Source organism: Muntiacus reevesi, chromosome 13, assembly GCF_963930625.1.
Source record: "Muntiacus reevesi chromosome 13, mMunRee1.1, whole genome shotgun sequence".
NCBI classification, from domain to species: Eukaryota; Metazoa; Chordata; class Mammalia; order Artiodactyla; family Cervidae; genus Muntiacus; species Muntiacus reevesi.
The window spans coordinates 36873556-36899731 of record NC_089261.1 but is presented as its reverse complement, the minus strand read 5'-3'; the positions used below and the strand labels follow the sequence as shown (position 1 = coordinate 36899731).

Here is a 26176-nt window from a genome sequence, read left to right as displayed (position 1 = left end):
CAAATAATTGTCAAATTGATTTCTGAAAAGGTTGCAGTATTTTCTAACAAAGTAAGCTGAGGGACAATTATGCCTTTGATTCAAGCATCTCTCAATTGATAGCTGGGGGGCTTAGGGAAAGTCATTTAATCTCTTTAAATTCAATTATCTACTGTAACAAATTAGGACAGTAACAAATGACCTGCTTACCACGAATCAAATGAAAAACATACCCAAATGCTTTTTAAATTTGTGATAATTGTAAAGATATAAAGGGAAAAAACAATGATGGAATCAGGTATGCTGTTTTCAACTTGCCCTAGTGCAAAAATTAGTCTGTGAATGTGCTTATAATTATTTTCTCTCTCTGTGTGACTTTTATATTGTTAATAAGCATGTATACCTAGATGAATCATGTAATCACCCTAAAGGTTCAGTTTCTCTACTTATAAATGAGAATAAAATATCCATCTCAAAGAACTGATTTAAGAACTGTACAAGTCAGTGGCACATGCAGCACCTGACAAACGTTAAATTACTATTAGCTTTCTTATAATCAAAAGAATAATGAGAATATGGCAGAGAGGCATGTGGAAAACCAATACAATAAATATGAATGCAAAGATGACTAAAACAAGAAAAAAATGTTTAAATAAAACTATAAAGAGAGAGACACCTGTACACACACACACACTCCCACCAGACACAGTACAAAATTCTGTAGGAATAAATGATTTGATGATTTCTCTCAAAAGTTTGGATCACTACATATTTTGGTACACCTAAAGCCTGAAGGCTCCTAAATTACAAAGAATAAGACAATTTAAAAGTGAACTTACTTCTGCCACACAACGTAGATAATTTCCCTGTAAATAGTACCCTTGTTTAGAAGGCAGTTCATCTATACTCCACACTTGATCTGAGTAACTATCATGCTCTTCCATTATATATTTCCCTGACATAGTAACCGGAGGAAGGTTAAGACTGGCAGAAGGAGGAATGGTTGACATATCTGTGGCAGAAACTTTTGAAGTGAAACGCAATCTGTGGTTTGGCAGCTCAAATGTAAACCTGGTCTGTGCACCTGTGAGAAAAAACGAGAAATTATTTTTGTTGTTCAGGTGCTCATTCACTCAATTCATTACTTACTATGTCCAATAAATGGTGCTATGAAAAAAGTATGCATTTCCCAAAACCTATGTTTAAAGATATGAGAAGGATACTTTAAATTTGCTTACAAAATTTTCCTGTCTTTAAACATATGTACCCCTAATACTTTGGCCACCTGAAAAAAGCTGACTCACTGGAAAAGATCCTAATGCTGGGAAAGACTGAAGCAAAAGGAGAAGGGGGCAGCAGAGGATGAGATGGTTAGATAACATCACCAACTCAATGGACACAAATCTGAGTAAACCCTGGGAAACAGTGAAGAACAGTGGAGCCTGGCATCACAAAGAATCAGACATGACTTAGTGACTGAATAACAACAAATGGTTACTATAAACAGTCAGCCAGTATTATTAAGCCAGCAACTATCACTTATTAAGCCTAAAAGGTGTGCAGCACTGATGCTAGAGAAACGCTTAAAAATGTTTTTTATTTCACAGAAGGTAGAAAAGTAACTGCCCTTATTACAAGAGTTGAAACAAGAGAAATTCACTAAGTGCAAAAACAGAACAAAAAAAAAAAGAAAACACTAATCCACACAATGTTTTGTTCAGAGAACAGTTAGCAGTTGATAAATTGCCTCCTGATCCTGACTTGGTATGGAACGAGACAGTGAAACTGTCAAATCAATTAAATTATACTCACTGAAAACATTCATCAAGTATAAAATTATATAATCGCATGTATCTTTGACTTTAACAATAATTAATAATGGGACCATATTCCAAATAAGGATATGGTATGAGTTGTATTTTACTGCTGGTTCTGAGGGGGGATGGGGATGGGGAATACATGTAACTCCATGGCTGATTCATGTCAATGTATGACAAAACCCACTTCAATATTGTAAAGTAATTAGCCTCCAACTAATAAAAATAAATGAAAAAAACAAAAAAACACTTAAATCAACAACTTGGCATGCAATTGTTCAATTATAAATATACAACCTGTACCATTATTCAGGCCAAATTTCCCCAATTCCTTATGAGGGAATTAAAGAGTAGCAGAAACTTCATTAAAATCAAGATCTGTGGCCAGGAATAAATACACACACACACACACACACACACACACACACAAATACATTTATTCACAAATCCTTATTGCCAAATTCAGACTTAAATTGAAGAAAGTAAGGGAAAATCAGTAGACCATTCTGGTATGACCTATATCAAATCCCATACACACAGGTGAAGTGACAAATGGATTCAAGGATTAGATCTGATAGAGTGGCTGAAGAACTATGGACCGAGGTTTCTGACACTGTACAGGAGGCAGTGATCAAGACCATCCCCATGAAAAGAAAATGCAAAATGGCAAAATGGTGGTCTAAGGAGGCCTTACGAATAGCAGAGAAAAGAAAAGATGCAATAGGCAAAGGAGAAAAGGAAAGATGTACCCATTTGAATGTAGAGTTCCAAAGAATAGCAAGGAGAGATAAGAAAGCCTTCCTCAGTGATCAATGCAAAGAAATAGAGGGAAACAATAGAATGGGAAAGTCTAGAGATCTCTTTAAGAAAATAAGAGATACCAAGGGAACATTTCATGCAAAGATGTATACAATAAAGGACAGAAATGGTATGAACCTAACAGAAGCAGAAGATATTAAGAAGACGTGGCAAGATTACACAGAAAACTATACAGAAAAGATCTTCATGACCCAGATAACCACGATGGTATGATCACTCACCTAGACCCGACATCCTGGAAATCAAAGTAAAGTGGGCCTTATGAAGCATCACTGTAAGAACAAAACTAGTGGAGGTGAGATGGAATTCCAGTTGAGCTATTTCAGTTCCTAAAAGATGATGCTGTGAAAGTGCTGCACTTAATACGCCAGCAAATTTGGAAAACTCAGCAGTGGCCACAGGACTGGAAAAGGTCAGTTTCATTCCAATGCCAAAGAATGTCCAAACTACTGCACAATTGCACTCATCTCACATGCTAGCAAAATAATGCTCAAAATTCTCCAAACCAGGCTTCAACAGTATGTGAACCATGAACTTCCAGATGTTCAAGCTGGTTTTAGAAAAGGCAGAGGAACCAGAGATCAGATTGCCAACATCCGTTGGATCATCAAAAAAGCAAGAGAATTCCAAAAAAGCATCGATTTCTGCTTTACTGACTATGCCAAAGCCTTTGACTGTGTGGATCACACAACAAACTGTGGAAAATTCTTCAAGAGATGGGAATACCAGACCATCTGACCGGTCTCCTGAGAAATCTGTATGCAGGTCAAGAAGCAACAGTTAGAACCAGACATAGAACAATGGACTGGCTCCAAATCAGGAAAGGAGTACATCAAGGCTGTATACTGTCACTCTGGTTATTTACCTTATATGCAGAATACATCATGAGAAATGCTGGGCTGGATGAAGCACAAGCTGGAATCAAGACTGCCGGGAGAAGTATCAATAACCTCAGACATGCAGAAGACACCACCCTTACGGCAGAAAGTGAAGAAGAACTAAAGAGCTTCTTGATGAAAGTGAAACAGGAGAGTGAAAAAGTTGGCTTAAAACTCAACAATCAGAAAACTAAGTCATGGCATCTGGTCCCACAACTTCATGGCAAATAGATGGGGAAACAATGGAAACAGTGGCAGACTTTATTTTCTTGGGCTCCAAAACCACTGCAGGTGGTGACTGCAGCCATGAAATTAAAAGATGCTTGTTCCTTGGAAGAAAAGCTAAGACCAACCTAGACAGCATATTAAAAAGCAGAGACGTTACTTTACCAACAAACGTCTGTCTAGTCAAAGCTGTGGTATTTCCAGTAGTCATGTATGGATGTGACAGTTGGAATACAGAGAAAGCTGAGTGCCAAAGAATTGATGCTTTTGAACTGTGGTGTCAGAGAAGACTCTTGAGAGTCCTTGGACTGCAAGGAGATCCAACCAGTCCATCCTAAAGGAAATCAGTCCTGAATATTCATTGGAAGGACTGATGCTGAAGCTGAAACTCTAATACTTTGGCCACCTGATGCAAAGAACTGACTCATAGGAAAAGACCCTGATTCTGGGGAAGATTGAAGGCAGGAGGAGAAGGCATAGACAAAGGATGAGATGGTTGGATGGCATCATCAATCTATGGACATGAGTTTGAGTAAGCTCTGTGAGCTGGTGAGGGACAGGGAGGCCTGATGTGCTGCAGTCCATGGGGTTGCAAAGACTAAGTGACTAAACTGAACTGATTCACATATGTGTATATATGTTTTATAACTATTAATGTAATTTATAATGTTAATAGAATAGAGAAAAATATTTTAACAGATTGAAAAAAAGTATCCAATAATAAGGATTCACAAATTATTCATAGAAACTCAGCACACTAGGAATAAAAGTAAATTTTCTTAACCTGATAAAAAACAACCCAACTAAAACAAATAGCAAAGACTATATTCACTGGTGAAATATTAATTCCCTTAAAAAATGGCAGTAAGACAAGGACGCACACAATATCCCTTATATTGAACACTGTAGTAGAGGCAAAATGAGATAAGAGAAATAAATAAAATGGCATTAAGACTGGAAAGGAAGACACAAAAGTAATGTTTGCAAATGTATAAACATTTACTTAGGAAATTTAAAGAATCTTATTAGTAATAATAAAATAGTTTAACATAACTTCTTAGTTTAAAAGTAACATAAAATGATCAAGCAGATTTGTACATACCACCAATAGTTTAAAATACCCTTTTATAAAATATACCACTTGTAATAACTACAATAACATGAGGTACCTAGGTATCTAAAGTAAACAAAGATATCTTACAACAGATACATAAAACCCTTAGGCTGAAAAATTATAAACTTTATTGAAAAACACTGAAGAAGATCTAAAGAAACAGAAAGATAGAAATATGAAGCAATAAGATGGTTAAATACTGTATCAGTTGTCATTAATACCTTAAGTTCTACTCTAAGTAAGTCTATAGATTTAATTACATTTCTATAAAAATCCAAACAGGCTTTTTCAAGGAACTAGGCAAACTGACTCTAAAATGCATATAAAGAAGCAGATAAGCAAAAACTACCATGACAACCTCTAAAAAAGGAAAAGTCAGATATCAGTATGATACTGGTGCAAACAGGACACTGAGGCATAATAGAGATCCCTGAACCAGACATCCATATACATAAACACTTAATAGATGACAAAGTTGAATTACCACCGAAAAAAAGGACAGAATAGTCAATACATGATGCTGAGATAACTGGTTATGCATATTACTCCATACCAAATTAAAGGGAAAAAATACTCAATTCGTTACAGATTAGGAACTTAAATATGAAAAGCAAAACTTGGTTTAATAGTAAATACAAGAGAATGTTTTCATGATCCTGGTAACAGAAGTATTTCAAGACATAAAAATACACAATAAAACAAGAAAATATTGGTAAATTCAATTAAATTAAAATTGAAGAATATCTGTTGATCAAAAGACTGAAAATTGAAATAAGCTTCTGAGTGACAACATATGCTGAAAATGTAACAGTGAAGTTTAATATATAAAATGTAAAAGAATTCCTGTAGCCAAGAAAAGTACAAATAATGCAATGGTAAAATGGGCAGAAAACAAACAAGTAGCTTCAACAGGTGTTCATATAAGAAAATATCAGCATTTCTTATGTGTGCTGTGCTAAATCACTTCAGTCGTGTCTGACTCTTGTGAGACCCTATGGACTGTAGCCCACCAGGCTCCTCTGTCCATGGGATTCTCCAGGCAAGAATAATGGAGTGGGTTGCCATGCCCTCCTCTATGGGGTCTCCTGACCCAGGGATCGAATCTACGTCCCTTATGTCTCCTGCAATGGCAGGAAGGTTCTTTACCACTAGGTCCACCTGGGAAGCTCCTAAGGATTTCTTAATCACATTTAAAACTTCAGCTCCATTAATAATTATAGAAACATAAATTAAAACCATGAGATACCACTTTACATTTACCAGACAAATAATAATTTTAAAGTCAGATAATACTGAGATAATACTGGCAAGGATGGGGACAATGCGAACTCTCATCCAATACTGGTGGACACAAGCATTACAGAAAATAGTTTTGCATTTCCTCATAAAACTGAAGGTATATTTACCATACAACCTAGCTGTATCACTCCTAAATAAATACCCTTGAGAAACTCTTGCACATGTGCATCAGAAGATGTGTTTGAGAATAAATGTAACAGCAAAAATGTAAATGAGCCAAAGGTCCATCAAGAGCAGAATGGATATGTAAACTGTGATACAAACACTTAATGGACTATTATACTTCACTGAAAAATGAATGAACCAAAGAACATGAATGGAAAAATCTCAAATAAAATGTATAACAAAAAAATTCCCAGTTAAAAAATTCATCAGTGGGACTTCATATGAATAAAGTTTAAAACAGGCAACAACAACTTAGAATCACTTATGAGTCTATCAAGAAAAGCAAAAGAAATGGGTAACACAAAATTCATGATAGTAGTTATTTTGCAAAGCAATCATGGGGAATATTATCTGGCAGTAATAACATTTCCTGAAGGAGCCTTCAAAGTTCTGGTAATGTTTTAATTCTTAGAATATGCAATGGTTGGTGAGTTTATAGTTGTTTAAACTGTATGTATATAATCAGCACACTTACAAAAGCATGGGATACATTTCAGAAAAAAATACAACAGCAAAGTGCTTTTGGAGAGGATACATAAGCATCACAAAACCTTATAAAGTAGCTATTTTGAAGAAGTCAAATAACCTCCGATTAAAGCTAAACGTACTCAGTGTGAAAATAAACCAAGTTATTCAGGTTATAGGAACCTAACAGATGTAAAAATGTGTTCAACTTAAGTTGGAAATGGTCTCTAAATAGTGGATAACTCTAAAGACTTCAAAAAGAACAGGGTCCATGATGGTCACTCAATGAAGTGTGTTGCTATTTTCACTGGACTGAATGAAACACACGGTTAATGAAATTTAAAAGTGTTTTGCTTAAAATTATTTAAATTTTCATATAAATCTCTAAAACCAAATTTGCCTTTCACCAAAATATTACTAATACTCAAATCCACTCATAAATTTTAAGAATGAATTCAAATGTCAATGTTACCTGTCATTCCGTGGCTTCTCATTCGTCCCATCTTGTATTCTGCTTTCAGAGATGGTAAAAGTGCTGCTCCAATAGCTATACCATCTAACATGGCACTGAACTTAAGGACGATAGGCTTCTTCTCTAAACCTTCTGGTAGTTGAGGAAATTCATTTGTTTCGATAGGAGTTTGGTTAACACTTGTTGGGGTTTTTTCAGAAGGTAGGGGGGTTGCAATATCTTCTTTTACAGGCTGTGGGCTATAAAGCAAAAAGAAAGTTTAAAAGGTGAAAAAGGGACACAAACAGAACAGCTACTAAGATTTAAATTGTATAAAAAATAAAAGTTGTATAAAATTGGAATTCTCAATGAAAAATAGCAAAAATGAACTGTGAACACATTTTCTTTCCAATACCAGATCATATTAAGTCTTCCTCAAACAGCCACCGAAAAATGATGAACTGGAAAAGTAAACAAGAAGTAACAACAATATAAACTGGATGTTAAGGCTGCCCCAAGGCCATTCATATCATTAATGTGAAACCAGAAGTCTGTCTGATTCCAGATTCTATGACTTAACAATCATTCAATTCTGTTGGTGTAATAGTGTTACTATTATTTGCCACTATTATCACTACCACTATGAATAATAATAACTAACATCAACAAAAACAAATAATAGTTATCTGAGTGCTTCCTATGTGCCAGGTACTATTCTTAGTGCCTTCTGCATTTCATATCATTTATTCATCTAACAAAATCCTGTGAGTAGGTGCTATTATCTTCATTTTACCAATGAGGAAGCATAGCTATGAAGTTGTAAAATCAGTTTTGAATTCAATCAGTCTGACTCTGGGCTTCTCTGGTGGCTCAGTGGTAAAGAACTCTCCTGCCAGTGCAGGAAATGTGGGTTCAATCCCTGGGTCGGGGAGATCCCCTGGAGAAGGAAATGGCAACCCACTCCAGTACTCTTGCCTGGGAAATGCCAGGGACAGAAGGACCCTGGCAGGCTACAGTTGTGTCTGCAAAGAACTGGACATGACCTAGGGACTGAGCACACACGCAGTTTGACTCTAGAGTCATTTTTTTCCTAACTACTCCACTCTGTTTGCCAATATATTCTAATAAGAAAAAATTCCTTAGAGAATTTTATAACTAAGGCTCATATATACATTCTGGATTTAACATTCCAGTGGCAGGAAAAACATGTGAGTTATTACTACTTAATCAACTAGACATGAATTAATACTACATCAGAATTTAAAGATCAAGATAGAACAAACTGGAAAAAAAATCACTGCTTTAAGCCACCATCAAAAAACACACTAATGTCTTTCTGCCTTATAGACTAGGAAAAAAGGAAATGTAACAAGGCAAACTTTTACCTTTTACTTAAATTTTTATTAGTTATTCCTTAGTTACAGCTTTGGAGACCAGGAAAAGAGCTCAGCAGTACAAACCCTGGGTAAACCCTGGGTAAAGGTTACTCTGCAGAAGTCCCATTCACTGCCTTTTACAATATGTAAATGGCACTATCAAATCCTTCTTTGAACCACATACAAGAATTTCATATGAAGGACAGCACAAAACCATGCATGAGACATACAAAACCATGCATGAGACATAAATGGCCCTGCAACTTTATAAATCTATGTAGTCACAAATTTCAATGAAATTAAAGGAAATAAAGATTGCTACAGTCCTAGAATTTTTCAGTTTGCCTTTTAGTAGTACCTCTTTATAATGTCCACTAATCCTTAGGCTCGCCTAAGCTTTACTGATACAATATGAAAGACTGACAATTGCATCTGTAACACACTACTTCAATAATACACACTACTTCAATATGATTCTTCCACAATCATGTTTAGCTACTTTTCACTCGCCCCACTATCCATAATAGTCACTACTCTAGATGTAACCTATGTCTTCCTCCAAACTACTGTTAACACAGGAAAAAATGACATGAAATACTATTCAGAATCACAAAACTTGAATACATAACTTACGCTGTAGAAGGCTGTCTGATGAGATCTGAGATCTGCTTAGACAGTTGGTGAGAACTCCGAACCATCATGCTGTGCAAGGTGGCAGGGTGCTGGGGAATATTGATGCTGATAGCTCCTACTTTGAACACGGCGGCATTGTTAGTCTTCAGTCCCCTCTGGGCACTGTAGAGGGCTTGGGACTTGGCAATACTACATTTCACTACAGTTCTATTAATAGAGAAGGAGGATCATTAAAATATGGTCAAAGAAAGAGAAATTTTGAAAATGTATTTTGAGAGCAAGACAAATGCATTTAAATAATTTATTGAAGTAAATAAATTTTTCATGTATTTAAATCATACTGAATAAATAATATCTTCTAAAATTATTGGCATATTTTATTCTATTTGTATGGAATATTATTCTATTTCTTTAATAAAGAGTTGACAGAAGAATATGTGCTTACATGGAAGAGAATGAACACATATACAACACATATACACATATACAACACAAAATTCCATTTTTATTTTTCCCCATTCAGAACTCCATTTTTCTTCAACTTATTTCAGGCATCTCTACAACCACTAAGAAAATATAGACAGTGAACTTCAAAAGGAAGAAAAACACCATTATACCTCTTAAAATCTAATCAAAGAAATTAATCTTATAATTACCTAATAAGTTAAAAGAAATTAATGAGAAAGATGAAATTCAACTTGCATTTTCCATTTTTTTAATTTTCAATGAGTGGCAAAGAAATGATAGAAGTTCAATTCATGAACAGTAACTACTACTTAGGTAAAAATTGGGAAGTTTTACTGGTACAGATATAAAACAGAAATACTGTCTTTTTTGGTTTCTTGTCTTTTTCCTTCCAATACCTAGAACAATGCTTTGAACATGGCAGACAATCACTGAATTTTGTGAAATAAATGAGCAGAAAGAAGTACAGCAGAATGACTCAACACTACAACTGTGAGATTCCACAGAAAGCATGTTGTGAAAATCATGTATGTAAAAGTCAGGATGAGACAGTCTTGACACATATGACAGAAAGATTCATGTCAATGAACTACACCATTAAAGGCCCTGTAATAAAATGAAAGCTTAACATAAATGTTATCTTTCAAATGGGCAAAGGATCCTTGACAACAGATTAAGCAAAACACACACAAGTGCAAATTTCATATTAACTACAGATCAGTTGACACACATTTATCTCTACTTAGGCTACAAAGGATTCATTGAGAATTATATTCTCAATGCATTCCATTTAACATATTAGAATAAATCTTGAGAAGCATAAGAGTGGTTCTATCAGAAGTTTTGATTATTTACAGAGAGTGAAATCCAGGTAATATACTAACTCCAAAAATGATTACTACAGAACTATACCTGCCTTCTTCTTCAAAGGAAACTACTTTCAAAGACTCTCACTGATTAGAGAAAGGAAAAAAGTAATCTATGGAACTGTTCTAACCAGAATGATGGTAGATTCTAGAATGCTGACTAGTTACTGAATTTTGAATCTTAACTATTCTAATAATAAAAAGATTCCATTTTAAAATCAATTTCAACATAAGCCAAAACACTTAGATGATGCTAAAATGCAAAGGACTTTATACTTGTGAATAGCATTCATTGCTTGAATAAAATAAGCACAAATTTAAAAGAAAAGCATAAATTTACAAAGAAGTCTTGTCATCATGACAGTCAAGAAATTCTACACTTGTTTTACTATTTTACTTTTATAATCTATAGAAGTCTCCTTTAATGTTACTTTTAATTATATTAGCCTATACACAACACTTGATTTTCAATTATACACCAAATGTTAAACTAGAAAGCGCTGACTACTCTGCTACTGCAGATCTGTGGTATTACCAGTGGAAACTGTGATGTTAAGAACTTCAAGGACTCTGTTGCCCAACTCCAGAGGGCTTCATTCACACTGGAGGCTACATAAATGATGCCCATGACTATAACGTGAGTAATGTTTCTTGGAGCTAGACAACAGGATAGTTCTACACTGATCAAACTGAGCCAGACACCGCAGAGAATCTGATTAACTCTTGTCACACTGTACATGTTAAAGATGTAAGGAGACCCAGAATGTGGAATTAAACAATTTACAAGCTGCCAAATGAATTAACTATTCTGCCAAATGAATTAACTATTCATAATTCTATCTTAACTCTTAAAGGAGCTGTGCCTTAATCTCTATCATAAAACATGTAGTAGACTTTTACACAGGAAAGTAGTCAAAGTTTTTTTAAACAGATGAGTATAAAAAGCTGTAGCATGCCAGGCATGCCTCATGTATGTAAAAAGTTCACAGCAAGTGACCAAGAAGTTTGGTTTGAGAATTCATTGACAGCGCTGGTCTATTTGACAAAATTCTGCTAGATGCACTCTGAACCTAAGTTATAATGACCACAGTGTCTAATGAGGCAATGAGTTTTCCTCATCTTTTTCTTCCTGTGTCCAGACAATAGGGCCTTACACACAGGCCAGCCACGCTCATCCATGCAGGTTAAGAATTTGACGATTTAATTTAGGGCCTCATTGTCTCTATCTCCCTGGTGGCTCAGAGGTTAAAGCATCTGCCTGCAGTGCAGGAGACCCGGGTTTGACCCCTGAGTCAGGAAGATCCCCTGGAGAAGGAAATGGCAACCCACTCCAGTATTCTTGCCTGGAGAATCCCACGGAGGGAGGAGCCTGGTAGGCTACAGTCCATGGGGTCACAAAGAGTTGGACACCACTGAGCACTTCACTTTGATACTTTGACTCACTTTATCTCTATCTCCAACACTACCCTACTTCCTTGACCATGCAGGCCCAAAATTTAGGGAGGGGCCGGAAAAGGAAGGCACCCTGAGCCATGCTGCCTGCCTCAATTCAGTTTTGCCTGAAAATCTCTACAGTGGGGACAGAGAATGTTATGATCACATATTATCTAGTTATCTATTAAAAATCACTGGAACTTTCTTTCCTACTTGGCAATTGTACTTTATATGTTAACTCTCTGAACAGGAAGGCCTGAAAAAGGAGGGAGCAGGCCTATAAAGTGATACTATGATAGGAACTACCTATTATTTCCTTACCGTTCTGTCTCTGAAACCTAACATAGTGTGCAGACAATAATTTGTAACCTAGAAACCTAATTAGTTGAGTGGATGAAGATGTGATCTTCAATCATTAAAAAGCATCCTTTCTAAAGCCATGCTTATTTTTTTGTTATACACGCTGAGAACGCAGTGATTAAAACAGAAACAACACATCTTCTCTAGCTATTACAAATACTAAAGTGGAAATTGCTATTTTTTTATATACCTTTTAACATGATATTAATATGGAAGAGTGGTTTCCAAAAACCAATCAATTTTCTAATTTATTATTAGTGCATTTATTCTTTATTAGGACTTTAATTGGTTGATGAAGTGATATAGATCACAGATAATCCCAAAAAAGGGTTGTTGATTGATGATATTTTGTCTATGGCCATTATCAATATACAGTGAAATAAATTTCACCAGGTATTGATAATCTTACTAGCCTGGAACAAAATATGCAGATTAAACTAAATTTATTCAGCATACTTGAATTTTATAGAAAATGTTCAAATAAATAATCAGTGCTAAGTAACATACTAAATTGTCATGGAGGTAAGATTCACATGACAAATATTTATACATGATGCTTGGTATAGCTCACTACCACAAAATATCAGATATACATAGGTAAAATCAAGCCAATCAAAAATATTAAAGTATATACAGTATAAAAGCCACATATAAAACTTGACAACAGAGCAGCAAACTCTCTACATCTTAAAGACAGAATTAGAAGGATGAGCAATGTAGATATTTTCATATATTAGTGTTTTAATAATTAGTTTTGCAAATTGTCAAAACTCTCTCGCAAAGTTAAAAATTTCAGCTTCTATTATCACATCCAATATTAACGAGGATTTGTGACAATATAAATTTTAATATTAACAGGTCTTAAAAGAGTACAAAGCAACATACAACTACAATTTTCAATATTTCAACAATAAAACAAGGTATGAATTATCAAAAAGGTAGTTCTTACCTGTGTGTTTTTCATGAATATTAGCAAACCATATAATCTATGAAAGGATCTATATTAAAGCTACAAAATAATAACTAACTACATACATTCACAGCCATGCAGATAAATATTAACATTTTATCTCTAAAACTATCCAATACGATGTTAATCACAAAGTCCATGAAAAAGAATAATAATGACATACAGAAACTCTTGTTTGGCTGTGCTTGTAGGAGATGTAGGAAAATCCTCCAGTCTACAGATGAAGATTCAAGAGAAAGCAGGAAAACAAAAGGAAGCAAATAAACATTCATGCATATATTAGTTACAATATGACCAATCATCTGGAAAGCTTTTATTTCCCATTCAAAAAATTTTCACTCGAAGAACTTTTTCAACTTTTTTTGAGGTTCCATTTCCTTTTAATTGAAACTAGAAATGAAAACCCAAAGAATAAATCCAGAAAGTCTTATTAACACTATTAGAGTTTGGCAGTGAGTAATAAGTAAAGTTTTACTTTTTTAATGAAAAAGTTAAGGGATCTTGGTTTGACCTCTTTTTTTAAAGGCAAAAAAATATCAACTAACACTTAAAATTATTTTATAAATCTGTTCTGCAAATTTAGAGACTATTTGAAGCCTTCTCTTAGATAATGGAGATAAGAGTTTTGAGAGGATGGAATAAATAAAACACAGGAGACATTTAAAGAAATTTGTGGTACTTCTGAATAGGTTAAAGTAATCATGATACTTTGAATTCAGAGTCAACAAAGGAATCATGAAACCCAAGTCTGTGGTGACTTTCTTTGAAGCATCATAGTGAGGTAGCAGATGTGGAGATTCAGGCACCTCTTCTTACTGACTGTATGATTTTAAGCATTTTAAGAAAACACTCCGATCTTTCCAAATCTCGATTTATTATTCTGTACAGTGGGGATAAAACTGTCCCAGTTAGTAGGATTGTAGTGAGGATTAAATAATGTATATGAGGTTCCTGTTCCACAATAGATGCTCCTTTAGATTGTAATTATTACATAATAATACCCCTCCTCCCATTCTGAATAGTAAAAAAATATCTTATCTCACAACTACTGGAATTTCTGGTCTTTAGAATGCCAGCTTAGGAAATGTGATCTAGACCATTTAAGCAGCAATAATGAAATATACTCTTTGGTTCTAGATACACAGGTCAAAACTGCCCCAGCAAGATTTACACATTCATTTCAGGAAATGTTCCCCAAGATAGTCATCATATTACCCATGTATGAAATGTCATGAATAGACCTGTAATGAGTCAATTTATAACTAATATTTAATTTTTATAACACTGAACTAGATCCTCTATTTTGTCAGTATTTAGCATGATAGATGCTTTAAGGGACAATAGTAGGACATTAGTTACTTAAAATGAGCAAATTCTCAAAATCTGATTAAATTATCAAAATACAATTTGTAGTTATAGCATAAAACTGCTCCCTTGAAAGGAAGTTAGGAATGAAGGTATACATTCCCAAGTGTATGAGCAAAGTCAATGGTTAAATGTATTGACAACCAATTAGTGATCTAAATATCATGTATAAAGGTAATTATTAGAACAATTTTGGACAGATCCACAGAGAGAACATGAAAAGGTGAGTGCAAAGAGTCAAAAGAAAAGCAATATGGAATGGTATACTCACTGTAGAAAGTTTATCTATACTATTAGGAGGGTCTCATAGGCTTTATTGTTAAATTATTTAAATGAAAAAATGGCAAGATAAAGTTTTGAAACCCAGCATGAATATTGGGTAATGATTAGTTAGTAAAATCAAGAGACAGTCTATTTTCTGATTATAATTTTGTTTTACTTTTTTGATTTATGTGAGCTCTTGCATCTTATATGTTTAACTTAAATTTACACTGTAATCATTTTTCCTGTTACACAATCTTAAAATGTAGTGGCAGTCAGTTTTTTAGGGTGGCAGGACTGGCAGTAAACCAATTTTATAAAGGGAGCAAATAATTTTTCTGAAAAAATTCATTTGGTGATATTCTTAGTGATAGAATTACAGTATCTGGCAATATTATATAAATCTCAAGTCTTACTAGGTACGGGATTCATCCAATGAATTTTAAGTTTTCTCTAAACCTATAACAAACAACTTTAATAATTAAAAAAACAACACACTTACTGTATATTTGGTGTAATCCCTTCAAGCAGCACAATATTAACCCCACCAATATGAGCAGTGGCACATGTCTCAGTCATCTTTTGATGTAAAACATCTTAAAATGTGAAAAAAAAATAACTATGAATTCTGGAAATTTAGTTGCACTTCATATTAAAATTTCATTTCTTCCATAATACACTCAGTGACAAAAGATAATTTTAAAGGTACAATGAAATTTAAACTATTCCAGAACAAAGTTTTAAAAAATTTCCTTGAAGGTTTTTCTTTCTATCCATTCACATATACGTTATGTGTTATGTGTCAAAACTGGAATAATGCAAAATATGTAGTTTACTATGCCATTCATGCATTAAAGAGCCTAATGCCATTAAATAGTCCAATGACATTTTAAATCTCAGAACTAACAGCACAGAATATTTAGAAAAATTTTAAAACATTAATAGGAGAAAAACTATATACACTAGCACTCTTGATCCATGTAAATGGGAAGTTCCATTTTCTGAAGAAAAATCACCATGTAGGAATTTATGAGACACGGCATTGGCTTTCTTCAGAAAAGTGGCACTCCAGTATCAGGATGTCATCATACCTTTCATTTTTTCCTTAAGTGTAAAACTGCCATGAATCCTCTTCAGTTCCGATTCCATTGTTAGCCCACCAATGTCTGCCTCCAGGTGTGTGCGGTTCACCATGCCAATCCCAAACACTATCAGAGTAACATGCTGAGGTTCAGCAGTCACCAAACTACGTTTCCTCTTAGTCACACTAGTATTATCTTGTTCATTCTCAAACACAACTTTACATGTCGGCTCTGTGGGGCTCCGAACTCCTTTAAGTGAATGGAAATATACGGGTTTAGATACTGCAAAATGGAAGGGCATTACCTTGTTTTTCTTTCCTTCACACTCCACACTAGCCCTCTTTGTCCTCTTCTCCACCAGGACAGTTTTTGAAAATTTCCACCATTCTCCCATGGTCATATTTGAGAATAAATAGAGGACTCAGGTATTTGAAAGCAGGTCTGTCTGAATTCTCTAAGAGCTGACTGTGTAAAAGTTAGAAAGGATGGGGGAAGGGGCAGCAGAATATCCGATCACCATCACAAATCTCTCTCCTTGGGTGACTGACAATTTCTATGCATTCAATTATCCATTTCTTATAACAATAAGAATACATGGTGAATAACCTGTCTTTTTTTTTTTTTTTAGTATTATTGCTGTTCTAAGCAGATTTTTTAAATATAAAAATATCCATTACCTGCTGGTCCAAATGTTTCTGAAGATTTTTCCAGTATTCCTGTTGGATCAGAGATAAGTGAATAGAAGTTAAGCAATTTATACATATTCTGCCAGCACTCGGCTGAAGGTTCGCTTTGTTCTGATACTGTAATTGAATCAGAGTCATCCATGTGGATAGTCATATGATCCACCACATCTTTTGAACCTTTCCTAGACACTTTTGAAGTTCTTCTTTCAGATCTTCCTAATGAATTTTTGTTTCGAGACTCCTTTTTGTTATTCTCATTGTTGGTCCGTTTGTTCTTTGTATTATTTACTCTATTGCCACCGTTAAGACTTCCCCTAGAACTGCGGCTGAAGTCGGATGAGCGGAAGTCCCGGTGTTTTCTGGTTTTGAAAGTAGGTGTTGGGGAAGCTGATCCAGCTGTATATCTGCTAAGTTTAATGTCAGTCTGAGTCGCTTTGATGTCGTCTATCATTGTACTAAATTGATGAATGAGACGAACTAAAGCCATATCTACATGCTGGCTTATTGACTGACAGGAAATAGTAAAGTTGCAGTGAAAAGTATTATAATAACGTTTATTGAGATCATGAAAAGAAAGAGCACTGGTGGAGTTCTGAGGGGTGCACACGGATTTTTCCATTACAACAGCGCTGATGCTAAAGGTTTCCAACATTAATGCCGGTTTGAACTCAAGTGGAGGAAGATTCACATGGCCTTGCCTAAAAATGTGGGAAAAAAAAAAAAAGAAAATGACAAGGTTTTTCTCCTTTTTCCCCAGAATCATACAGTCTTTCTTAACTTGTTAGCAAAATAATCTCCAAGGTGAAGTATGTTCTAAGTCAACATACTTCTTATTTTTATAAGTTGGAAACTAAGTCTTAAGTCTTCTTTATCTTATTCTACGTCGAGTCAAAATCACACGTACATACAACTCAGTAATTTTAAGAATGATTAAAAATGGGTGGTATGTGCTAGTCACTCAGTCATAAATGGGTATTTTTCCAGAGAAGACATACAGATGTCCAGCAAGCACATGAAAATATTTTCAACATCACTGATTATTAGAGAAATACAAATCAAAACCATCATGAGATATCACCTTATATATGTTAGAATAGCTATCATCAAAAACGTGAGAAATGACAAGTGTGGGCAAGGATGTGGAGAAAAAGGATTCTCATACACTGCTGGTGGGAATATAAATTGGTATACCACTATGGGATACAGTATATAGAGATTCCTCCAAAAATTAAGATTAGAACTACCTTATGACCCAATTTTCTTACTTCTGGGTGTTTTTCCAAAGAATACAAAAACACTACTTCTAAAAGATATATGTACCTCTATATTCATCACAGTATTATTTACAATGGCCAAGATATGAAAACAACTTAAGTGCCCACCAGTGGATGAATGGGTGAAGAAAATATGATATACACACAGAGTGCACACACACATAATACCACTCAGCATAAAAAAAGATGAAGTCCTTGTCTTCTGCAACAACGTGGATGGAACTTGATGGCATTACAGTAAGTGAAATAAGTCAAAAAGAAAGACAAATACAGTATGATTTCACTTACATGTGAAATATAAAAAACAAAAACCAAATAATAAGATAAATAACCAAACCAAACCAAACACACACACAGGTACAAAGAACGGAGTAGTGGTTACCAGAGAGGTAGAGGCTGAGGTAAGAGAGGGGAGAACAAAATGAGTAAGGGAGCTCAAATGTATGATGACAAAAGGAAACTAATCTTTTGGTAGCAAGGAGAAACAGAATGTTGTACACATTATATGTATGTATATATAATGTTATAAATCCATATTAACTCAATAAAAATAAGTTTTTAAAAGGTAAATGGAGTTATAAAAGAAAACAACTGAGTATGAAAATGTTGGTACTTCGATCTAGAAACGCAGCTCATGGAACCCAGAGAAGGCAAACTTACTGGCATAAAGAAGATGTGGTCATGACAAAAGGGATGAAGCTATCCCAAAGAAAGTGATGGGGGGTGAAAAGAACTAGTGAAGACATTTTATAACACTGAAAGTGCAAAGGTAAAACACTGGAAATTGCTTAGTTGGAGTATGACATTTGCCAAAGCAGAGAAAAGATGCTCCTTCTGTGTTGTAAGCTACATGGTGTAAGCAGACAAGGACTATACAAATTACTCTCTAGTTCTTAAAAAAGAAAACATTTTAATTCTCAAATGTTTCTAATGTTTCAAACTGTATGCACAAAATATCATTTTTATTATATTTTTCATTTTCCTATAATGTATAATAAACAGTAAAAGACTTTCTAATATTTTGAGAAATATTTTTCCAGGTCACAAACAAAGGTAATTTTCCCCATTGACCTTAATAATCATTAGGTCACTTCTGCAGTGTTTCAGCTTGCCTGGTCACTGTTATGGTACCACAGGACTGTGAAAGACAAGGCTATACTCTCAACATGACGTCTACTCTGTTCTTAATGGAGAATACTACCTGCTACAAGTCAACTCAGAAAGGAGGTCAGGAATAAATTCTAAGAATAATATATAAAACTAATCCATAAGATCATAAACTACTACTACAACAGTAAATAAAGTATATTTATCAACATATGTGCTTTGGCTGACCCTGATACATGTATTTCCATGGCTTCCCTGGTGGCTAACTGGTAAAGATTCCACCTGCCAATGCAGAAGTCATGAGTTCAATCCCTGGGTTGAGAAGATCCCCTAGAGAAGGAAATGGCAACTTACCCCAGTATTCGTGCCTGGGAAACGCCATGGACAAGGAGCCTGGAAGGCTATGGTCCATGGGGTCGCAAAAGAGACACGACTTAGCAACTAAACAACACCATACATGTACTAACATCTTACAAAAATATACCTAAAAACAGGTCTCACAACCTAGTGATAAAATCAACAAATTATTAAGGAAATGTGGCTACTATTTCTGTTAAGCGGAAGTTATCTTGTCATTAGGCTATTAAAATTACTTCCACATAAGCACTCGAAGAAAGCAAAGTTAAAAAGCAGATATTATAACTTTTGTACAAATTTTTACATAAAACCAATAATAATGCAAGACACCTTCTTGCTCTTTTGCCTTTTCTCTCCTTGGCCGTGTCTGAATCCACAATATCTGCTCTAAGGCAGTCCAAAGTCCCTGAAAAGGAAAGGTGTTCTCCGAAGTACATTCGGTAGCAGAGTGGCATTGTGTCCTGTGACTGGATCCCTGTATGACTCAGAAGAGGTTTGAAAACAACCTAAAAGATATAACACATTTATATTAGCTCAGTTTATAATTCAACATTTACTGTGGCTATTTTTCTTACATATTATCTCAGTACATATTATTACTGTAATGTGAAGGGAAAAAAAGGCCTTGTATAATAAATATGCTCTAATTTTACTTAAAACTTAGTATTTTTGAGCACCTACTATGTGCCACCCATCTTCAAATTAATCATAAACACAAAGTTCCTTGATTGTGTTTGAGTGAAAGTACAAGGAAAATAAAATTGGTTTAAACAATTCTACTTCTTGTTTTAAAAAAGGCATGGATATCTGCTGTGTTTCCATAAATATCTGCTATAAAAGGTTCAGAAAAGAGCTTATCAATCTCCTCTGTTAATATAAAAACATTTTATATGTTATATTTTTAATAGCCGATCTATTTTTAAATGGTATCCCTTGGTTGTAAAAGTCATTTAACATTTTCTGACAAAGAACTTTTACATTTTAAGTGTCATATATGCTGTGGAAATACATCACTCTGGCTAAGCCTCTAGTTAACTGAACCTCGTAGTCACTAAGTCTTAACCCAAATAAAAGCAACTCTAAAAAAAAAAAAAAAAAAAGCAACTCTATGCATTCACAGTAGATCAGTAGTAATAATCCTGACTACTCATTCTCTGCTGCATGGTTCCTTTTCCTTCTTCTACATCCTAAACTGCCTTCATTGACTCCCTTCTAACTCTTTTCCATCACACATTCTCTTTTCCTGAAGCTTAAAAAAAAATCTATCAAAATGGAGATGTGCCATTTTTGCAGTGAGACCCGAGTTTACATTTTCACTTGTCTCTATGTCAACTCATTTGTTTGTGCTTGGGAAGATAGGCTACTACTCCTGTGAAGGCCTGAAGGTCTAGAGTGACAGAATTCAGACAATTCACTTTACACTGGAAATTTAGGGAGAATTTTTCTCTCCCTTGTATATTTGCTTGGCATACGCTTTCTTGGGTTTACTCTGTCTTGGATTTGCTCTTTCATCCCAAAGGAAACACTCTTCAAGGTTCAAGCCATCCTGCATCTTTCCTAATCTTGTTATCTGTATGCCCCCTAGTTAATCGTGCAAACTCACCAGTCATTTTAGTTCTTTCCTTTTCCCATCCCAGATTACCATCCTAAAAGGCTTCTTTGGCCATGGAAATAACCAATGCTTTAATTCCAAAGTTAGGCGACTTCCTTATTCTCTCATAATCTTACCTTAAACTCCTTTTCAGCAACTTCCAAGACTGCATATTACATCTTATTACCTCACTTGTTTTGCTATATCTGCTTTGGATTAATCCTCTTCTACTCCTATAGCTAAGCTAATAAGGACAACAAGACGTTCTAAATAACTAGACTGTCAGCAGTATTTGGTAATTCTTCTGTGAATCTGTGGTGAGCTCTCTTTCAATTGCACTCCAACCTTTACATATATTTAAATCACCTTACATAGTTTTTTATTGCATTACTTAATATTACTGTCTCTGGTCAATTTTAGAGTCTTATATGTAAAACAGTATAGCTGTCTCTAAAAATGTGTATTGGATATTAATAAATACCATAAATGTTTATCCAGGCCAAAACAAACATAAAAAAATTATTTCTTTTCTCTTTAAAAAAAAAAAAGTGAAAGAATCCCTAAAAATTACTTCAAGGTATTGAAGAAGTAAATCTCAAAAAAGTTTAGAAGTGCCTGACACATTTCTTAATGTAACTCACCTCCTACTGTGATAGAAAACTGAGGCTGTGAATTTGCAAACTTACCAGTACATTTATGAATTGTCCATATTGCCTTCCCAAACATTCTCAGGGGAAAAAGTACATTTTATGTCAAAAAATTATCTCTCTCTATAAAGGATTCTAAATTCCAACACTTCTCATCCCTCTCTGAATCTTTCTCTATCAGTTTGCCGTTTTTTTTTGTTGTTTTTTTTTTTTATTTGGAACTCTCTTAATTCATCCTAAGTAAAAAATATGCTCAGGCCTCCTTCATCCTGAAAAGACAACACTTCTAAATACCCATCTCCCACTCTCCCATTTGCCTTGGAAATTTTGCTCTCCACTCCCTACATTTAGTCAATTAAATAAGACCTCCACTGTATTTCTCTTTTACCTTATCAAAGGCATACCCACCTGAGCTAAGAGTTTCACTACCAGTTCTGTGAACTATTTCATTAACTCATTTTTTCACTTCTAGTTTCTCCATTTCAATCCATTTAACACATTGCTACCCATACAACATTTCCACATGTACAATTCCAGGCACCTTATTCCTCTGTTCTAAAATCTTCAGTGCCTCTGCGTTGCTCACTCAAGTCTTCACAGAGCACTTAAAACTGTAGGAAATGAATAAACTTAACTTTCTAGTCCTATTATTTAGCCAGTCTCTATCCCCAAATAACAAGAATGTTGCTGTATGAGGCAGACGAACTATACACCATTCTTCAGTTTAATGAGTATCTATAGATGCTTACGGAGAAGGCAATGACACCCCACTCCAGTACTCTTGCCTGGAAAATCCCATGGACGGAGGAGCCTGGTGGGCTGCAGTCCATGGAATCGCGAAGAGTGGGACATGACTGAGCGACTTCACTTTCACTTTTCACTTTCATGCACTGGAGAAGGAAATGGCAACCCACTCCAGCATTCTTGCCTGGAGAATCCCACGGATGGGGGAGCCTGGTGGGCTGCTGTCTTTGGGGTTACAGAGAGTCAGATACGACTGAAGTGACGTAGCAGTAGCATAGATGCTTAATTTGTATTTATAATTAACCTATGTACTTTTTAAAGGCGCCTCCTTTTTGCATGAAGGCTTTAGGCAGATAAGCAAGAAAGAAGATTTTCAGTGAAATCCCACAGTGCACACACATGATGGTTCCAACTGCTAAGTGCTGCCTGATGCCTGGTCACTACAGTCAGGGGACAGCGGAGAGGCTCACCTGAGCATCAGCAAGTTGTACAGCAGGAAAACCCTGGTTGGCTTCTTCCACACCTGCCACATCATCCTGACTAGTGCTGTGCTGAGAATGTGTCCCATCCAAGGTATTCTGGTCACTAGACAAGACGGTGTTGAAATCCGAGGCTGAGGGTATTGTAGGAAGATTGGGTGCAACACCTAAAAGAGTAAGTATTCAAAAATAAAATCTAAATTCTTGGGAAATGAAAAGAACATACAGGGATACAGCAAAATAAACTTATGAAGCTTGTATTATAATTGTATTACCAGACTATTTCAATTGAGAAGGAAAAAAACATTTTCAGGTTATTTTACAGACACTAATAAAAAGTGAAATTAAACTACATTTTCAGAATACTGTTACTCATCTTCATACATGAAGTATGCATTAGAGCCAGTCAGTCCAAAATATAAAACTATAGGGCTGGAAGAACTTTGAAAAGCATTTGATATCCCATCAGCTTCGCACAGAGGAACAAAATTATAGACAGGAGCAGGGTTATATGGCAAAAACCATAGGTGTCACAGAATCCCCACATACAGTTTTCTTCGTAACTATTATTTCTCAAGGCAAAACAAAAATAAAATGGCACTGCTGCTTTCTTCTGTACTCTGTTATCTGTTAACTCGTCAGGCAAAGAATCTGTGATAGAGAGGAAATGTTCCTTTCGGCTCTCCTGAAATTTAAACTCTGCAGTAATGAGATTAGCTGCAGGAAAGTGCTGGGAGCTGGTGGAAGAACCAGCCTTCTATCTCCTTCAATCAAGAGCCAATACTAGGAATTAGCACCTCTGCACGCCTAGAGTCAGAATTAGAATTGGCTGCAGATTCAAATGTGGACCACACACTGGCCAAAAAACAAAACATACTGAGTAGTCTTCTATCAGTCACTTTTCATAATTTCATATTTTTGTCTGAATAGAATTTAATAGTGATCCAAATATATGTTACACAGATTAATTTCAGCTGCCCAAAGTAACTGGAAACAAAGGCTACTTCACATATTATTTTAAAAAATATATACATACTTTCACAATAAAAAAATACATATATATAGGAAACTTGGAAAAAAAAAGAGAAAAAATAGAAAATGATAGGAAAGGACTGACTCCATTTATGTTATTGGAAATAGCCACCAGTATTTCTTTGTGAATTCTCTGCCTGTTTTGCTGCTACTTATAAATATCCCTTTAAAATCAATAAACTTTCCTTGTTTCCCTCCATGAGGGCAAGAATCTTATTTTATTGCTTTTAGTGTTTCTTTAGATTTAATTAAATATTTAAGTAACTATAAAGAGTGTGTGCTGCTGTCCTTAGTTGCTCTATCATGTCTGAGTCTTTGCGACCCCATGGACTGTAGGCCATTAGGCTCCTCTCTCCTTGGGGATTCTACAAGGCAAGAATACTGGAGTGGGTTGTCATGCCCTCCTCCAATGGATCTTCCCAATCCAGGGACGGAACACAGGTCTCCTGTATTGGAGGCAGATTCTTTACCTTCTAAGCCACCAGATAAAAATGTTTATATTACTCTGCAGAGGAATCTGGATAAACCGAAAGTATTTTCTGTATTGCAGGTATATGATATTGTCATTATACTTTGCATTTTTTCATTTACCTCCTTTTGGTACTTTGAAAATTAAGCCAGACACATTAAATGGAAATTTTAAACTCTTTAAATTATATATATCTCACATTTGACATATGTGCCTTTCCACAAGAACACTGAGCTACTGCTTATGACTCTCTCAACTGCAATATTATCAAGCATTTTGTAAATGGGACAATTTCAACTACATGGTAAACTTAAACCTTTGAGATATTTTTAACCATCCTTTGAAAAATAGGATTTACTATAACTTTACATGCACCCCTTAGACAGTTAAGTAAAATAACATGATAGCTCAATACCTGTTGGGAGACTATTGTGTCCTGATTTTGTGACAGGAGACTCCTGTACCACACTTCCTCGGTTACCCACAGCATTTGACATCCAGTTATAGAAACTCACAGACGATGGCTCAGATAACAAGGGGTGTTCAGATAACATATCAGAGGCCATTGTGTTTCCTGAAAATAAAGTTTTACTGAGTATAGCATTACTTATGTACTAAGGAGCAGAAAATGTGATTTATGTAATCATTTTTGAAACTCGGGTTAAATTATCTTCCTTTTGCATATGTCTTTAAAATTTACTACATACTCTTGGCATTTGGATATTAAGGCATTAATAAATAATTTATTGAGACTATAATGAGAATAGATTCACTCTTGGCTGGTCTAGACAGCATTACACACCATGCCTAGTTGAGAGTAACAGCAAATGCTAAAATTTAAAAATGCAAACTAAGAGACACCAACAAGTTACATGGAAGAGTTTCCCAAAAGACACTCTCAAAGATAAGTTGTCATACAAAAGACTAGGTATGCATCCAAAACATATTACCTGAATAAACATAAGCCCTATTTTTTTTTGTTTTTTAAATTCCCCCCAGAAGTAAACTGATAGTTGTCAGAACTAAGGATGTACCTGTTCTCGTCAGGGAGCTACTTTTCACTGCTGCACTGCTTCTCTGAGGGGTCCCTTCCAGAAGGTTGTGCAAGCTTGGAAAACTTCCAGTCAGGTAGCTGAGTAGGCTTTCCTTCCTTGGACTCTCCTTCACCGATACTCCCCCACGTCCCACATGCACCGGAGAATCTGTGGCAGTGTCACCACTGGTATAGCTCAGAGAATGGTACGGATGAATGCCCTAGAGAGAGAACAACATGGGGCTCTTTCTTATGCACATAAAAAAGACTATGGATAACCACAATGACTCACTGTTTTTACTGCTATATTATTCACATTAATACAACTATGTCTACCTAAATAGTTTGTGTCTACTAGAATTGCAATGAATCTCAAATGTATGTAGTAATGTTTTAAAACTCTACAGTACAATGCAAAGGACAGCATTTAGTGTCATTCACTGAATTTTAACAATGATTAATCTCCCTTTTTTTTGTGTGGGCTTCCCTGCTGGCTCAGACAGTAAAGTGCCTGCCTGCATTGTGGGAGACCCAGGTTCAATCCCTGGGTCAGGAAGATCCCCTGGAGAAGGAAATGGCAACCCACTCTGGTATTCTTGCCTAGAAAATTCCATGGATGGAGGAGCTAGTGGGCTACAGTCCATGGGCTTGCAAAGAGTCATACATGACTGAGCACCTTCACTCACATGACTTCACTCAACCTCCCTTTGGAGGCTTCCCTGGTGGCTCAGAA

The 26176-nt window shown here is 35.3% G+C and overlaps 1 protein-coding gene across 4 annotated transcripts in view; it reads right to left on the bottom strand.

Annotated features, from left to right (window-relative positions):
* Positions 1 to 26176, bottom strand: part of BLTP1 (bridge-like lipid transfer protein family member 1) — a 215994-nt gene that overhangs the window by 59480 nt on the left and 130338 nt on the right. For 3 of the 4 annotated variants that reach the window (XM_065903724.1, XM_065903726.1, XM_065903727.1), the window contains exons 43-53: positions 25445 to 25664; positions 24826 to 24984; positions 22901 to 23076; positions 19779 to 19954; positions 16702 to 17408; positions 16034 to 16273; positions 15445 to 15538; positions 13480 to 13530; positions 9222 to 9428; positions 7234 to 7472; positions 819 to 1063 (exon numbers count right to left, since the gene is read on the bottom strand). In XM_065903724.1, coding sequence (XP_065759796.1) covers positions 819 to 1063; positions 7234 to 7472; positions 9222 to 9428; positions 13480 to 13530; positions 15445 to 15538; positions 16034 to 16273; positions 16702 to 17408; positions 19779 to 19954; positions 22901 to 23076; positions 24826 to 24984; positions 25445 to 25664 — 2514 coding nt within the window. The remainder of the gene's footprint in view (positions 1 to 818; positions 1064 to 7233; positions 7473 to 9221; positions 9429 to 13479; positions 13531 to 15444; positions 15539 to 16033; positions 16274 to 16701; positions 17409 to 19778; positions 19955 to 22900; positions 23077 to 24825; positions 24985 to 25444; positions 25665 to 26176) is intronic. The other variant, XM_065903725.1, reaches the window with a different exon arrangement.